Source organism: Maylandia zebra, linkage group LG8 (assembly GCF_041146795.1).
Source record: "Maylandia zebra isolate NMK-2024a linkage group LG8, Mzebra_GT3a, whole genome shotgun sequence".
NCBI classification, from domain to species: domain Eukaryota; kingdom Metazoa; phylum Chordata; class Actinopteri; order Cichliformes; family Cichlidae; genus Maylandia; species Maylandia zebra.
The window spans coordinates 5,118,722-5,137,004 of NC_135174.1; the positions used below are offsets into that span (position 1 = coordinate 5,118,722).

The window sequence follows — 18,283 nt, forward strand, 5'->3', positions numbered from 1 at the left end:
GGTTCCCAATCTTTTCCGTGGGAACTTTATTTGTAACGATCAATGAAGATACAATATAATATTCATTGCCCTTAATAATATCTTATAATCTAATATGAACATTCTAGTAATTTTGCAATTTATACAACATGTACCCTGGAGATTCACCAGCGTCAAGTTAGCTTCCTGGAAACACATGACAGACTACAACAGCTCTAGAGACAGTTTGAAGTTAAACGGCTCCATCTGTGGGCTTTCTCTGGGGTCTGCACCATTTCGTGTTAGACAGAAATGGAAAGTCGCTTACCAAAAGAATCGTGTGGGTTCTACAACGTCGCCACCTATGCGGTTGTAATGTGTTGCCCTCCCAAACAGGCCAAAAGTATTCAACATTTAAACAAGCCACACTGAAACGTCCCCAACCCACTCCAACAATGGTGGTAGTTTCTGGGAGACGCATGTAAAAGTCCCTACAGTGTCCCACACTTAAAGGACCATCATCCATACAGTTTGGTTAATAGCTATCGCCAAGTAATGTGATATTTGTCTCGCCATTCTGTGGATAAGAGGCCCCGCCTGGTAAATGTGGCTTTCTGAAAAGAAATGACAACGGGTGCATCTCAATAGTCTCAAAATTGTGGCCTCCCATTGACCTTCTGCCACACAATTATGTAAAACTCCAGAATATTACTATAACTGACAAAGGAAGACAGATGAGGCATTTTGGATTATGGAGATGCATCCGAGTTTAATGCATGGTAATATTCTATCATCAGTGCAAGCCAGAAAGACATACTAAGTCATGGAGAAGCATGCCGAGTCCGTGGTGAACTTAAGGACGAAAACGTGTAACTGTGTTGAGTGAGATTCCTCTTCTCCCGACAGTTCGGTAGTTGGTATGGAAGTCAATAGTTTGTGATTTAGCAGCGTTTACAGTTTTTATTTATTTTTTGACAGAACTCCCATGCCTAGACTTTTAAACTTGTAGTTACTGCTGCTATATGGCAGCACGGTGGATCTGTGATCAGTGTGGATGAGAAGTTTAACTGTACAGCACTATGACAGGTGGAATTAAGGCTCATTCCTAAACTAAAAGAATTTGCACCTGACACCTATCTTGGTGCTTGGATCTGTGTTTAGGAATCAGCCTTAACTGTTGAGCAGAACCTGCCAGTAACAGCAGGTTAGGTGTTCTATGTACATACACATTTACAGTGGACATAATGTCCCAAACTAACTTTACACCAGGGTAGAGGGCATCTTCCACTACTCGCAAGGAAACGAGGATGTTTTTGTGGGACAAAAAGTGTGTAGCCTGGGAGACTTCTGGGTGGTCCTGAAAGAACGACAGTATGCCTTAATGCAAACTGATTGCATTTAAAATGCAGGTGAAGGCATTTATAAAAAAATATGGTTAGCTAGATGTTAAACTTGAATTTATTAGCATGATAATAGCGTAACAGTCTTTTCTATTTCCTCATCCATTTGACTAGAACTATATAGTAGAAAAATATACATTTCTATTGAGTTAGTATACCTTACTTTACCAATCTTAACCTTTTTTTTTTTTGGACAGAATTATTTAACATATATTTTGCTAGTCTGCTTCTCATCTTAGCTAGCTATTGTTACATCATCTTGTCCTTTGTCTTTTTTTATTAACAAAAAACCTATAAAGGATATTTGGAAGCATGCGTTGTTTTTTGTTTTAACCTATCAGTTGTCTTTAGCTGTAGCTACCTCTTTGAATGACAAAAATCCAGTTGCATTAAACCAGGTGTTGCCATTTGATATTACTTCTAATTAGGAGTTTCTATCCCCAGCTCTGTTCAACAAGACTAACACAGGAAATTCTCAATCAAAAAGAGATGCTTAGTTTTATAACTCAAACACAATGATAACAAAAGAGATGAACTGAGGCCAGTTTGTGAGAAATGGCAGTTGTCTTATGTTTCTATCAAGACAGCTTCTCACAGATTGCATATTGGGGGAAAGTGAAAAAGAAAAGAAAAAGAAAGCTGCGCTACCAAATCCACGAGTGTTCCACACAGAAACACTCTTGCATACTCAACCATTTGCTGTGAGTAAAGGTGCTCTCAACCAAATGCATGAAAAGACTGTTGAGACAGCAGACCTATCTGCATACATTTGTACATGTCAACAGTTCAGAGGTGAACACACATATGCAAACATACAGTCCACAATGTACAATCCACTGGGTGGCTATTTTTGTTCATACATCAAGAGCGTCACTGCTCACCACTTTATTTGGTAAATTCTGTATTTGTGTACAAATTCAAGTACATATGAGATATATATCTATATACACACTCTATTCCTTTTCCCCCTCACATACACAGATACATTGCATTTTACTAAGACAATGTTCTCGCTTCAAGTTTTTCTGACTGAAGATAAATGACAATATTATGGGATTTTAAAATGAGGTGATGGGAGGTTGAAAGGTTTGCTTAAGGATATTTGTCTCATTGCACTGAGCAATTTAGACTTCCTTTGTTCTTTGGAACACGAGAAAAAACTGGTGATCCCACCTAACTCTTAGGGCTAAGATGTCAAACGTCGCGTCACAAAACTTGGTGTCCAACCCACTGTTGGCTAACGACCCCCCTCCCCCAACCCTCACCCCACCCTCCCTGGACTAACTGTCAGTCGACATACATGGGCGAGATAGGAGAGGCAGGGATCTGATCCAGAATGCGACACACATAGCTGGCAACGTCCACAAAACGCTCCTCATACATCAGAATGAAAGGGTGTTTCTACAGGAGAGATACACAAAGCTGAAGTGACAATTCATCCTGTATGAGGCAGCTAATTTAAAGTTGGTTTAGCCTAAATCCTCAAATATCACAGAGCTAGGAGTTGGGGTAAAATTGTATTTACTGCAGCAAATAAAAATGACTTTTACATTTCAATTTTAAGTAGTATTGAAACTCACCAGAAGCTCCTTGTACTTTGGCCTTTTTGATTCATCCTTTGTAAGGCTGGACAGGCAAAAAAAGAACAAATCAGAGGCAATGTGCCAAATGTAGTGGGCATAAAAATGTTCCCCAATCAATTTTTACGTGATTGTGCTTACCATAGGTTAACAAAGTTGGTGAACTTGGGGGAGAACTGCCTCTCCTCTGAGTTGCTGAGCTGGGGAGGCTCACCTTTTACCACCTGCGTCAGCTGATCGAAAACACTATTCCACTTAGGGTAGGGGAATCTTCCTGTTGCCAGCTCATACTGATAACAAACAGAAAGAACTGTGATTGTCTAACACTGTGGATTTATCCTTATCGCAACAGCTTAACTTAATAAAACCCTTGAGTCTTACCAGGGTGATTCCCAAACTCCATACATCAGACCGGACATCATAGCCTTGTCTAGAAGCACTGGGGTCTATCCTTTCAGGCTGCAAAATGCACAAATGGAAATATTCTGTGATACACAGATAATTCACTAGACCCCATACGACAGTATTTCACTCTATCATACAAATGCAAAATACATGTCAGTCACAACAATTTTAAATCCAATGACACGTGAAGTGAACTTGTCATTAAATGCAAAGTTCTGAGGATGCCCATATAAATGGCATATATGGAATTACTTTAAGGTGTACTGCCGACCTAAACACTGTCAGAAATCCTTCATAGACTCGCTCCCAACTGCAACACCCTCTGTGCAGTGAAAACTACCGAGGAATGACTTGACACACAGCTTAAGCCAGGGGCAGACAATTAATTTTCCCAAAGAGTCACACGAGAAGCTGGACTGTTGCAGAGGGCGATGTTAATAAGCTGAACTCAATTCTGCTCAGTATTAATTTGATCTCTCCACAACAGTTCCACTTCTCATGTGGCCGCTTGGGAAAATTAATTGCACACCCCTGGCTATAGGTACTGAATTGGTCTCCAACCTCTTTTCAGCAAGCCTGATTTATTACAATCCAAAGGATCAGTTGCTCGACAGCACAGGTCTGTGCCCCCATTGGTCAGAACTGAACACAAGGGTAACCCATGCAATATTAAGCAGAAGATTTAAATGTTTTGGCTGCTTGGGGTGCACTCTGCAAGGTATGAACAACTCAAATGAAGGTTCTTAATAAATATGATAATAACATCGTTTTACTCCTTCACATGTAACTGATGCATATTTCTTAATCAGTGCAGTTGATTACTTACTGCCATGTAAGGCCTGCAGCCTGCATCTCTGGTCTTGGCTATGGAGTCCACCAGCTGGCCGCTGATGCCAAAATCGCACAGTTTGATATTCCCCTTTCGGTCCATAAGAATGTTGGAAGGTTTGATGTCTGCAAACACAGTAAAGGACGACCTAACTATAATGTAACTGGGACGAGAGTTAATTAGTAATAGCTGATCAGAATAAAATGAGAAAACTTACCTCTGTGAATTATTTTCAAGTTTTCTTTTAAGTGGTTCAGTGCTTTAACAGTCTGTTAAAGAGAAAAAAAAATCTTTGGTTAATTATTTGATGCTATGCATGCCATTACAGGAAAATTACATTACATGAATATGAAATCGTTGCTTACTGCTAATGTTATTTTGCCTAATATTTCCTCTGGAATGACGTCATCTAATGCACAATATACATATTTGTAGAATTTGTCTAATGAGGTAGACATAAGTTCCATACAAATCCAACAGTCCCCCTGAAACAAAGACATAAAGGTTAGACTCCTTCAAGAATTTGCAATCAACTGAATGAATCAGGTATATTTTGTTTCGGTAACATAAAAAAAGACAGGTGGGTGTGTTTTTCAGACCTCCCTGAAGAGGGCGCCGTAGAACTGCACAATGTAGGGACAGTCACTACTCCTCATCACTACATCAAGGTCCATCAGCAGCTGCTTCTGCTCCTTCTCATCCACAGTGGAGCGAATCCTCTGAGGGACACATCAGAAAACAGACATGCATGTTTCAGCCTCACACTTTTAATCACATTTCTAACTTTAGCAGCATTAACAAGAGAATTCATTTCTGAGAGAGCAATGGACATGAATTGAACAGCCTTCATTTTTGTTATTTATTATACCTTGCAAGTTCACCTGCTATCACCGTGTGCATGCTGGGTTCAATAAAAGTAATGCACATAAACCACTCAAGCCATCCACATCCACTTAACAGTGAGAGGTCATTTGACCACAACACTGATGCTAGTTCAGTAAACCTTTGTTTCAGTCAGAAATGAAACTGTTCGACCCTAAAATGCATCGGCGAAACTAATTCCAATGAGCTCGTTATCATGTTATTCAAAATTCAACAACGCATTTTTCCTAAAATCAGAGTCTGTCAGTATTTCATCTACACAATGAATGCTTCTAAAAAGGCTGTCAGAATAAGCTAACATGTAACCACCTGCAGTGCACACTGCATGCCATCCAGGTGTGTGGGCAGACTGCTGCTGCTTGCACGGCTAATGTTAGTCACACTTTGAGAGACGTTTACTGTCAGACTCGTTTTAGTACAATCGACTAAAATATTAGTTGGTTGGGACGTCTTTGCAAAACTGAGTTCAGATGCCTGTTGATCAGTAAAGACTGGCCTCTGGTGACGTGACATTTTCATGCAGTACACTACAATATATGACCTCAATACAGCAGCTCTGCATCAGCTTAACAAAAAGTAGAGAAGCACCTAGAGACTGGCCAGAGACTGGAATTGGTTGATTCCACAAACTTCTCCAGATCACTAATAGTCTATTATTGGGCTACCTTGACAGCCATGATCTGGCCTGTGGGTTTGTGGACCATCTTGTTGACGGAGCCATACGCCCCACGGCCGATCTCACCAAGGTCTCTCAGATCCTCTGCAGTGAAGTCACAGTGCTGCTCAGGGGAGATCTTCAGCTTCCCAGATGACTCAATACTGTGTGTCCGTAGGCGCTCTCTGTTGAATGTGGGACGATGACAGCATTTAGATTTAATCACTTATATTTTAATCAGAAATTAATTCTATGTGAACTGTAAAGTTTCCATGAACCGGCTTTAAAATCTGATCGGGTATGTGGGATTTGACAAGATGGCAAAATATGAACATAGTATTTGTAATATTTTTATCATTAAAAAAGTCCCCTCATGATATTAAAGGTGCAGGATGCATAAAGATTAGACCACCATTAGTGCTATTAAGCAGTATTTCTAAGGATATGCCCCAACTTAGACTGCATGTTGTGCAACCAGAAATATGAACATGTGCTGAAAAACAGTCGTGTCAGTGATTTTGTGCCATTGCACAGCACTCAACAAATTGCCAGGAAATGTAGCAACATGTCAACTTAAAAAAAAAAAAAAAAAAAAAACTGCTAGCAAGCTAAGGTGGTTAGCATAAAAACCAACTCTACAAATGTTTTACACAGAAGCAAATGTAGTCAGTGCATTTCTGTTGTCATAGTAACTTGAAGAGATTTTGGAAAATTGCTCACAAAGAAACTTAATAATCAAAACGTACTTCCTGAGGTTATGAAGCAAATGAGCAGTGTTGTTTCTCTGTAAACGTCTACACAACAGGACTACTTTTTGCAACCAGGCACTGCCCCCTGCTGGCCTGACAAATTCACTCTACTGTTATCAGGTCCAGAGGCTATGTTCAATTTCTATATACAACCTCTTATCTAGTTCCAGTGACATCATGTCCCAACTATCTTTACTCACATGTGAGGGTTCTGGAAAGAGGGAACTGTTGGATTGAGTGGGAGCCTGGAAGCCGGTTTCACTGGAGGGTTGGCAAAATTCAGTTTCAGAGCTTTGCGTTTACCTGGTAGGACAAAGAGAGAAACAGATGCACAGTGCCACCACATGCACACCAGTCTGTGGGTTCAACCAACTGGTGAAGACAGAGGATACACATGGTGTGATAAAATGCCTTTCTTACCTCAGTATTGTCTTTCTACACTTGAGATAAGTCTCAATATGCCACAGCAACTTAATATGATCCAAGTATAAACACATTCATATGCATTATGCAGTTGCATTTGAAAAATATGACTATGAGGGAAGGGTGGGAAAAAAAAATCTGTGGCATGAAGTTTTGGAGTTCTCAAGCTCTTCTCAAGCTTCGAGAAAGCAAAAAGTTTTGAACACAAGCAAAAATGTACAGGGGTTCCCAGTGTTCAGATAGGTGTACTGCACAAGCCCTTTTAGCTAGAACCTTCTGAACAAATGGCATGCAGCATGTGTGCAAGCTATCAGGCTAGTATGCTGTGCACTAAGCAGGGTGCTAACATTGGGAATCCGTGTTCAGAATGTTTCCATCAATAATCTTTATAAATGTGCATGTCAACACTAAACAGTTCCCACTGACATGTGAAAGCGACCCAACACTCAAGACAGCACTTCGTTCAGACTGAGGACACATAGGTTGAATTAACTGTTAGGTGCATGTGAGTATATGAATGCATCACCCAAATAGAGTTGGTAATTAAGTTTAGGCATTGTTGAAAGTGCTGAGTTCAAGTGTTAAGTTGTCTCTGCCATGCCCTGTCCAACCAGCTCCTGAATGCAAACAGATCCCTTAGCCTTTTAAGCCCCAGTGCAAATGAATCTTTCATGGCAATAAATATATTTGTGACAATTAACAGCAGTGAACAGTGGACAGACTCCCACTACCAGAGCACCACACAGGCTGTTTCAGTAGTATACAGTGGCATCCTCTCACCTGTGTTATCCAATTACGCACGTGCATGTATATAATAGTATAAACCATGAATCAAGACTGAAGCTCAGTAACAGGAGGCAAGAATGAGCCCAGTCTTGAATATGGCTACAATAACAGAGGGAAGGATGCTCCTTTACACTACTGAGGTGTCCCCACAAAGAGTAGAGGTCGTGTGCTTTGTGTGCAAGTCTAATGCTTACTTTGGGGTATTCCAGACAGGCTTATCTGAAACCCTGAAGTAAAGAAAAAAACATTTTTACTACATTTTCTTGAAATGTGTTGTTAAGAGTTTAAATGGGCCACGTTTGATAAGTGCCGTCCCAGCATGATTCAATGCTGAAAATGGAAAACAGGTCAGGATACTGAGAACGTGCTTTAGCTGGCAAAAGATGTGCCACATATTGGTGGGTCTTGCTCAGTGCACTGCCATATATAACCGATGTAGTATTTGCTGTATTACTGGCAAAATAGTTCAATTTTAACAGTCATTTCAGTACCATCTTACTTTCAATTTTGAAAACCAATGTTCTGCCAGTCTTGTGGCACTGTGCATATGGCACTACTTTCTGCTGTTCCACTTGCAAATACTACCACCAGAACAATAATCAATTACATGTATTTGTCACTGCTGCCTATATAAAACTGTTTTAGGCTTTTGCAATTACTTCCTGTGACCTCTCTAATAGATAGATAGCAATTGTTGTGCCAAGCTAGGTTAGCTGGCTGCTAGCTTGTTAGCAGTACTAAAAGCATATGGCAAAAAAGCAAATAGTTCAATTTTCCCATATTGCCAAGATTATTATTAAAGTTGAATACTGTATCATCAGTGTATGAAGTACTATAGAAGAATAAGTGGATTGTATTAAAAAGTGACAGTAAAATTAAAATAAACTATATTGTTTCCTATACTTTGTTTGGCATTAGCCCTTTTTGCTAACGTATGCTTAGCACTACAAAGTCAAAATACAGCTTATTAAAACGAACTCAATGTCACTGTTTGCCATTGTACCTTAAATGTAAGTATATAAACTAATATCTTAGAAAATTACATTTTTGTGGGGAAAAAAAATAAAACAAAGGGCTACACGTTAAAGCTAGCTGATAAAACAGTCTTAGCAAAAAAAAAAAAAAACAAAAAAAAAACAAACAAACAAAAAAAAAAAAAAACAAACAGTTTGTATTACAAGAATATATTTCATGCTGCAAATTCTTGGTAATAAAGTTAATTACATGCAACTGTTGAATTTAATCACAATGGGGAGTGGGGTGGAGGTAAATAAAATTAATACTAAAAGCTACGATGTTTGTTAGCTTTATAAACAGACAGTAGTAAAATACTATGAACACACTAGTGATGACTGGTATTTGCCGGTGGAACAAGACTGATATTCTCTTTTTGTTGGCTTAGCAGAACACCACAGTTTCACAGTGGCCAGCCACTAAAAACTGGCATGTGCCACTTCAACTGGTATACCTTTCATACAATGGAAACCACACTTAACAGTGTCTCATCAAATGGGGTCTGTCTACATCAGGTCATTCTAACATAGAAACTCAGTTGAAAACATGCAGAAAAAAAGATGATACAATTACAGGTATTACAAAAATGGAAAACAAAATAACTTTATGCGAACAAAAGAAAAAGACCAACAGAGGGAAGCGATGGGGACATTTCAATAAATTCCTTTGCCAAGATTGGCCCTAAAAATTAAAAAAAATAATAATAATAATTTTTTTTTTCAACTCAACAAAAAACGAAATCTCCCCAAATCAGACTAAAACCTTATAAAATAAGTTTGAATACCTGTTTCATTTTGACATCTCCAGCAGGTGTTGGTTTCTGCAAGGTTTAGATAAAACATTTGATACTGCCACAGAGCAAGAAATTACAAAGTCAGATATGGCTGTTGAGGCTTAAGATTAGGCGCTTAATAATCAATAAAATCCAGAGTAAAGCCCTCCTGATATACTATGAGCACATCCATTATTACATGTAAGTCTGTCTAACCTGCTCTGCTGGCTTTTTCCAATGAAATGACAACTCTTGGAAGAAAACACAGCTTAATGTATGTGAAGCACTTTACATGTGTGTGTAATCAAGGTTTATGAATGACAATAAGAATTCTATTTAACCCCCCAAAACACCCATCAGCTGTCACTACATGACTCCCTGTATATCTGCAGAATTTCAACTATAGCGGAGAACTCCTACTCTGAGGACTGAGGGTTTCATAGGGGGTGACAAGCAAGTCAGAACAAATAGCATCCTATGGAGCTGTAGCCCAAAAATTGACTTCCCCCCCCTCCTCTTGTAATTACACTTATATGGGGGGGTGTTAGTCTTCCATATACCACAGCACCAGGAGCAACTTTACTCCTGACAGCAGTCACCTTCAACCGCTCCTTACACACATTCAAAAGTTTCTGTGGTGATTTATCTTTGCTTCTGAAATCTAATTCTAATTTGTAAACAGAAGTAAGCAAGACAAGGCCTAAACCCTCAGGTCAAAGAAGGTGCTTTTCCTGTAAGAAAAACCCTACGGACAAAAGTTCTGTTTGTTACTTCAATTTTAACATAATGTCGATATTGCATTCGCAAAAACTAAACTAATACGTTGTCTCCCTTTTTTAGTTAAGTATTTTTGTCAAGTGTTAATAATTATTTTGGCGATTTTATTCCTATTCGTTGAGGACTCTCTTGCGATCATCCTCTTTTATATGCCCAGTGGATTAATGTAGAATAAGAAAATTTGATTTTATGTATTAAGTTTCAGTAGACGTTTCTGTTCCTCACAGCACATTATTAAAATGTGTGACCTCACTAAAACAAATCTTAGCTGACTACAGGTTTTGTCACGAGGTCTGCCTGTCCGATAAGAGATGACAGTGTGCGCTTAGAGGCATTAACTAGATAGAGATGTACACTTAACAAATATAAAGGCTTAGACTTTAAATTTATTTTACAAATCGAGGTGATTTGTGTCAACACGTTATGAAACCACCGACAGAACTACCGTTAGCAACACAAGGAAGACAAGTAACGTTATGTATGGCCTGAAGCCAACAGAATTTAATGTTGACACTTAATAGAATTGATAGCCCCAACTTTAACTTTATTAGCTCCATCATTTCTTTGCTACTCGGAGCAAAGCACTGAAACAGTGGCCTGACCGGGGACAGAAGTACACTTCAGTGTAGGCCTTGAGGCTACTTGTAGCAGCCCTCTGCTAATAACAAAGGCGAAAAAGTTAAAATAGTTGGAGAACTCATTTTTTTTAAACAACGTAATACTTTTAAAGGTAGAGTCGAGATGTACGATTCAAACTTCAGGAATGAAAACACTTGACTATGCCATTACAGGCCCGTTGGTACAACAATTAAACTGAAGCTTGTGCATCATTGCTAGCCTAGCAGCAGTGCAGTTTCAGGGAGATGGAGATGAAGCTAAGCGCAGAAAGACAGAATTAGCGGAAGTCTCACGAGTCAGACGTCAAAGTAAAAGCGCTGCTTGTCAACAGACAATTACTCAGATCCTACAGTAAAGCCTTTGATTAGTTTAGGCTAATCAACTACATGGTGTGAATATTTTTTTAAATCTGATTTAACATGTAAAAACTTACATGTGTGATGCTTGTCACTAACTGCTCATTTTAATTTTAATTATGATTAACCAAATAAGTGCACAGATTGACCTTACTCAAAGAAAAGGCGGTTCGGCCACTATTTTGGCTTGTTTTAGCAAAAGTGTGCATTTTGCATTAACATAAGCGGAGCATCTGCAACAGATGCATTAAATTGATCACGTTTCCAGACATGGGCCGCGTAACATAATTTATTTTGAAAGTTCTGACCGAAAAGACTTACTTATTGGGTTTCTCTTGGCTACAGTGTTTCTGCTTTTAGGAAGCTAAAGGCTACCCTTTCCTACAAACTCTTATGTCCCCAGTAGAAATATGAAACTGTGAACTGGAGCCAGTTCTCGCCTACCTTGCATGCTGCTGCTCTGTGTTTGCTGGTGGAGTTGGTGCGACGTTGATCCTACGATGTTGCTGTTGTTGCTAGAGCTAGTGGAGTTGCTGTTAGGACTGGGAGTCGCCATTGTTGTGTTGAATTCCAGCAGCAGCGCTCAGGCTGCAATGCAGAGAGTGAAACTTCGCCCGCTCTGCCTCCAGACGGGACACTGCGCCACTTGAACGCAACAGCCGCAACGACGGCCACGTCTCTGCTGTTGCTGCTTTTATGGACAATCGGAAATAGCAAATCACGACTTCACAGTTGAACGTTTGACCTGCATAAATAACAAATGTATATAACATATTCTACATTCTGGCTAGTTTGTATCGACTCAATTCTATACTTTTGTTTTATATTCTAAGCGATTTAACACAATATGATGGACAAAAGACGATCTAATGTATTACATTTTTTATTTCGTGTTGAATAATGAAGCTTCCTTTTTTAATTTGTAATATATTTTACTCAGATTTTTATAGTTGGATTTACACTGTTAGATGTGTCAGCTCATCAAAGATAATCAAGGATCACATAATATGTCAAACAGCCTTTGAAATGATACGCAAATTTCTGTCCAGGAAGTTTATGCTTCATTTTTGGTAAAATAAATTCTGGTGTTTTATTAGTCTGTTGCTTAGCACAAATTAACATATGTGTATATGTATCGGTGCTTTGAATGTAGCCTGCTAATCAGCAGTAGCTGCTAACTAGCACTCCAACCTCACCGGTAAAAGTCTGCCAGTCTGTTATTACAGTCTAAGCTAAAAATGCTACACTTTTAATGTTCAACTCCATAACTACATTTATACCAAAACAACAGAGACAATGGTTACGCCAAATTGAGTATTTATGATGAGATACTCAAGAAACAAGGGCTTGTGTTTGTGGCAGTGAGGCAAATGTAGTGGTCAAGCTTTTTTCTCATCCCTTTTTTGTAAAACAAATGCACCACTACTTTTCTGTTTCTGGACTGCTGCTACATGTTAACCACAAATCATCGGTGATCAGTATGGGAAACTGGCTCCTTCATTTTGATTGCATGTGTTACTTTCTCCTTTGGGGAGAGCTTATAACAAATACAGAACTTATAAAACATGTTAACTTCGATTTTCTTATTAAACAAACTAATTTATTAATAATTTAGGCACTCTGCATGACGCAAATTTCTAAAACGTAAAATAATAATCCTTGTGCCGCCGCAGTCCTCCAAAGTGTCCCATTTTAAGAAATACTGCTCTAATGAAGAAACACAAGTATTAGTGCGCATCTGTACATGGTAAAATTTCAGGATAAATCTGAGGGCCAAAATGAGTAGCTACATAACATGTCGGGTAGATTTAGCCTTTTACATCTGAGGGGTAAAAACTGCATATGTAGAACCAGCAGTCAAATCAAAAAACACATTAAAACTTTGCTTTGCAATAAAAGTGTCGTTTTTTTTCTCCCCTAGGTGGCACTCTTGTTCCACAATGGAACTGGTTCTACCATCAGGCTCTTTAGGCTTTCAGTGTGAAGGAAGAGATGGTTAAATAGGTAATCGACAATGTATATGGAAATACCATACCATACACTGGAGCCTGCTATCACATCATTATATTTATATAACTCCACCCCATGATGAATAACTTAAGTCTCAATTTTTAATTTACCACTAACTTGAACACATCACACAATGCAAGAAACAGTAGCATTTAATGTATCCACTGAGCATAGATAGGTTTTAATTTTCACTTTATTTCATACAGCCTTAATCAAACACTTTCAATCAAGTGTTGTCACCAATTTGGTGTGTTATCATTCACACGCTGTCATAAATTAAAAAACAACATAAGTGTCAATAAAATATCTGAGCTACTGTATTTGTAAAGTATGCTGCTGTTTTCATATTATCATATTACAATCCCTTAAATAGTTCCTAATTTGTCAGTGTTTTTCCATTTGAAAATAACTTAAAAAGCTCAGTGCTGTAAAGTGGAAAGCAGCGAGAACACTATCTTCTTGTAAGGTGTACTCATAATATTCCCACTTCCTCAGCGAAACATCCTTCAAGTTCCCAGTCTGAAGAACATTTCTCAAAATCCAAACAGTTCCATCACAGCTCCAGGTGTGATTAAACACAAAAGGACACTTTCAAAAATCTTCTAAATTAGTTCCTAGGTGTATCACTAACTAACTGGTGGACTGGACTCACACAAGAAATAATTCTTCAATAATTCTTTTTCAAGACAGAAGTGATAAAGTTGTGATTCTTTAATTACAGTATGTGTCCTTTTGTCTGGATGGAAACAGAAACACTCGATCTGTGATACTCCCGTATCCTTTCAGCTCCATCCTGTCTCCATATACAGAGACTGTGGCGAATGCATTGCTGTCAGGTGGTGTCTCAATCACCCCATCAACCGTCAGGTGGTGCACTCCTGTATCTTCGTCTTGGCAGTATCCACCGTCGTGGGCGTGTCCCGCCATGTAACACACCACACTGGTGTGGGAGCGTATGACGGCCAGGAGCTCTTCAAAGTTCCATGCGAGGCAAATGGTGTCTGTGCAGTCTGGGTGGATGGGGAGGTGACCTGGATAAAGGAGGAAAAATAAAAACACATGTGTTCTTTTAAATTGTACTAGAAGCACTGGAATGTTGAAGATCAGGCTCTGATCAAGCTGAGCTGGGATCAGCATACGTTCACTTTGGGTTGTTGGCTACCTTTGTGTTAGCATGCTGTTTGTTCAGATGCTTGCAAAGGGCTGGTGTTTTGTTAGCAGTGTAATGCTCTTGGTTCTGTGCTGGATGCAGTTTGCAAACCTAGAACCAAGGAAACTGACTGCAGCAGCAGAAGACCACACCAGGAACCGTTCCTGCTAAGAGCAGGAAACTAGGGCTCCAGTTTGCATGAGCTCATTAAAACTGGACAGTAGAAGATAATGCAAGATAATGTGCCATGTCACAAAGCTCAAATCATCTCAAACTACTTTCTGGAACATGCCAGTTAGTTTACTGAACTCAGATATAGCTCTTTCAGGATGTGGTGGAACAGGAGAGTCCCATCACAGACATTTTGCTGACAAAGCTCCATATTAAGATAAGAAGCTCTTATCTTAATATGGACTGAAATCTCATAGGAAGGTTTCAGCACCTATGCCGTGAGAAATTAAGAAATTAATTAATTGTTTTCTTTTTTCTTTCTCAGCAGGTGACCCAGGTGATTGATATATGCATTTTTTTCCTTCTTTTTTTTCTTTTTCTGCGCATTCTTTTGGTTTTTGTCTTTTGCCCTTCTCCCCGGTCCCTCTTCTCAGCTGTTTCTCTTTCCCTCTTTCTTTCTCCCCTTCTTTCCCCCAGTCAAGTCTGTCCCATATTCAGTAAGTGAAAATAAAATAAACAATAAAAGGTGAATCAAATGGACCATTATGGCAAGGCTGGGATGGTCAATTTGGTAAAGTAAATCCGTTGGGCATCTTTCTTTGCCTTTAGACAATAATTCTGATGGCAAAAGAGCCAAACGGGACAGGCAAAAAAAACCAAAACTGGACAGTAGAAGATAATGCAAGATAATGCACCATGTCACAAAGCTCAAATCATCTCAAACTACTTTCTGGAACATGCCAGTTAGTTTACTGAACTCAGATTCGCTCTTTCAGGATGTGGTGGAACAGGAGAGTCCCATCACAGACATTTTGCTGACAAAGCTGCAGCAACTGCATGAAGCTCTTATCTTAATATGGACTGAAATCTTGTAGGAAGGTTTCAGCACCTATGCCGTGAGAAATTAAGGCAAATCTTGGTCCTGTACTAGCAAGGTGTCCAGTGAACGTATTTAAAAGTTTTACTTACTGACAATTGTGACCTTTTCTTGTTTCTCATCAGCTGATGATAGAAGAGAGTCTAACCAGTCCAGCTGGTCCTTACTGAACCCACCATTGAACATTGTGAATCTCTGCGTGAGATTGTTAAATGCTGAAACAAAAACACAAACCATCATCAACTCAGTTGTTGGGTCGCAAGCTAGTTTAGTCAATAACAAGTGTAAATCCATAAAACCTGTTTTCTATCCTTTGGTCCTCATTTACAAATTATGCTACTAAAACACATAACTGTCCTACTGGATACCTTCACTGGTATAAATTACATTTTCATCTAAGAATTGTCAGTTGTTTAAGGAAGGCAATAAATAAACTAAATACATATTACTGCATTTTATACTGTGTACATGCATATTCCTGTTACTTGATATCTGGGCTAATGTAATTACATTTGTTTTATTAATGTTGTAATTATCAGTAAAGCATACCTGGAGGGCAGTTGAGATCTTCGTTTTTGTTATACTGCTTTATCAAATTCATAGCATCGACATATTGTTCACTGGCCTTCTCTCTTCCCAGCAGGCTCACATCATAGGCATCCAGGACAACAAATGTAAACCCGGGGAAAGGGCTGAAACTGTAAGCATATATGCCGGAGCCGGCCGGGGCAGTGCTCATGCTCCTGTCAGAGTGGAGCGTGCTGTTGAGCTTTGAACGCAGCAGCGCGCTCCTGCTGAAGTTATAAAACTCGTGGTTTCCCCATACATGATACACCTCCGCGGGGCAGGAGCTCAGCTCTCTCAGCACGGTGTCCAGCGCGCGCTCCGAGGCGTCCTTGGGCTTGTTAAAGCCGTCGATAATGTCTCCCAGCTGGAGAATAAATGCTGGCTTGACAGCTGATTCCGACCAACTTTTCCGAGCATTTCTCAAGAGCTGGAGACCGCTTCGGTAGTATCGCCTACGAGTCCGAGTGTAATTGTAGCCGTCGTCGATGTCTGCGTACTGAATGTCAGCTATCACGCCGAACGTAAACAGCAGCGTTTGCTGACGACAGTCGTCCATTCTTGGTGTTGTCTTCGGATCAGCTTGAGTGCGCCCCTTATATCTACCGAGGAAGATGAAAATACCGACTCCACGCAGGTATCCTGTCCACCCCCTCACATGCTGACTGCCTGCCAGAATTTCTTCCGTTGTCTAGAATGACAGCGCAGCAGCCAGCGCGTAACCGAAACTGACGGCAACAAAACAACTTCCGGCATCCTTCGAAATAATGCTGAAAGCGAAACTGACTCATCGCAGCACACGTGAAGTGAAAATGTGGAAACTGGCTTTAAAAACTACTCATAAATTGTATATTTTATTTCATAGGTGAGAATACTACATTTTTCTTTTGGTTTATTTTTCTAGATTTGTAGAGAAATTTAAAGACAAATGTATTTATTTTATAGAGAATATAAAGAAACATTCATTTACCTATGCTACCCCTGCAACAAAGGTCTCCATTATAAAATATATAGTGTTTGAGTTCCCAGCATGTTTAAAATTTTGCTCTAACTTTCACTTGACAGTGCATGAATCAAAAACATCTTTTCCATCTTACCTCCACTCAGGTATTTATTCCAACAGGCTATACAGTAGTTTGGGGCGTGTTGTTTGTTTTGTTTTTCAACAAATTTGACATAGCTATAAGACTATAATGAAGGAGAAGGTTTAATCTAAAATAGTATAAAGCAAAGACAACAGACAAAAACTTGTATTCTTTTTTCTTTTAAATGTTAGAGAGAACAGTTCTGTCTTTCAGCAGAACTGCAAGTATACTCAAAAGATTAATAAAAAATTGAAATATTCTTCTGAAAGCTATATAGATGAGGAAGTCCTTAGTAAATATACCTCAGATGAACAACAACATATGATATATTACACAGTGTAAATGTTTATTAAACAAATGTACACCAAAATACAGAAGCAGTTGTAAAAATTAAATACATCCTGTGATTCAACAGCTTGTAAAACCACCTTTTAGTAGCAATAACTTGAAGTGATTTCTGTATAACTTAATTAGTCTCTTGCATCTTTCTGAAGCACTCTTCTTTACGGCGTTGTTTCAGTCCATTGAGGTTTATGGCCAAACCTTCATGGCAATTTAAATCAAGCTAAAACAATCTCAATTTGAGGACTTTTACAAACAGTGATGTATTTTCAGTGAGGTATTAGTACATTTTACTAAACAGCATAACGGATCAATACACCTTCCACCACAGCTGCCCCCTTAGTTTAGTTTTGATCTGCTTACCACAACAGAAATGTCACAAACATGAAATGACCCCCTCCAATTCTAAGGACCTATGTTCTTGATGATTTATGATGTCACCCTTTGGTTTGTTAAGCCATCTTCATTTTTATTGGTCCCGATTATTCATTTATTATTTATTATTTCTAGCACTGCTTTCACATGCTCACATCTGTGTCTGCATCAAAATAAAACTCGTCTTCCTTATTTGCATCAAGAAAAAATATATATATACCAAAACTTAATGCAAAATTAAAATCAACAAGGCTGTTCCAGGTGATCCTCTTGGAGGCACAAGCTCATAATGTGGAGGAAATTTCAATTTTGGTGATTTTTAAATTCTTTTAACATAATGTTAGTCGTCTACATTAGTCCAGGAAACTGCAGGGAAAAACTATGATCTGCACAAGCGGATGGTCCAGCACTGATTTAGGGAGCAACTGATTTGCTTTTGCTTTTGCATTTTAACTGGTGAAGCATACATTTAAGTATCAATCAATCATGCTTGCCCATGCAAAAA

At 39.0% G+C, this 18,283-nt stretch overlaps 2 protein-coding genes across 5 annotated transcripts; both read right to left on the reverse strand.

Moving 5' to 3' along the window:
• Positions 1 to 2: 2 nt before the first annotated feature.
• Positions 3 to 11,889, reverse strand: map2k4b (mitogen-activated protein kinase kinase 4b). 4 transcript variants are annotated; one of them, XM_004569676.5, is made up of 13 exons: positions 11,649 to 11,889; positions 9,466 to 9,501; positions 7,862 to 7,894; positions 6,659 to 6,761; positions 5,720 to 5,894; positions 4,772 to 4,891; positions 4,538 to 4,657; positions 4,390 to 4,441; positions 4,170 to 4,297; positions 3,320 to 3,397; positions 3,080 to 3,228; positions 2,939 to 2,984; positions 3 to 2,759 (listed from the first exon to the last, which is right to left on the reverse strand). In XM_004569676.5, the coding sequence occupies exons 1-13, from the start codon at positions 11,758 to 11,760 to the stop codon at positions 2,646 to 2,648; spliced, it is 1,266 nt and encodes a 421-aa protein (XP_004569733.1). In that variant the 5' UTR covers positions 11,761 to 11,889; the 3' UTR covers positions 3 to 2,645. The 4 variants fall into 4 exon arrangements, with proteins under 4 accessions (XP_004569733.1, XP_004569735.1, XP_004569734.1 ...); XM_004569678.5 differs by having other exon boundaries at positions 6,659 to 6,719; positions 11,649 to 11,888; XM_004569677.5 differs by lacking the exon at positions 7,862 to 7,894.
• Positions 11,890 to 13,350: 1,461 nt separating this feature from the next.
• On the reverse strand, positions 13,351 to 16,711 carry adprm (ADP-ribose/CDP-alcohol diphosphatase, manganese-dependent). Its single transcript, XM_004569675.5, has 3 exons — positions 15,962 to 16,711; positions 15,505 to 15,627; positions 13,351 to 14,245 (listed from the first exon to the last, which is right to left on the reverse strand). Exons 1-3 carry the CDS (start codon positions 16,533 to 16,535, stop codon positions 13,926 to 13,928), a joined length of 1,017 nt encoding a protein of 338 aa, XP_004569732.1. The 5' UTR covers positions 16,536 to 16,711; the 3' UTR covers positions 13,351 to 13,925.
• Between the last annotated feature and the right edge of the window lie 1,572 nt (positions 16,712 to 18,283).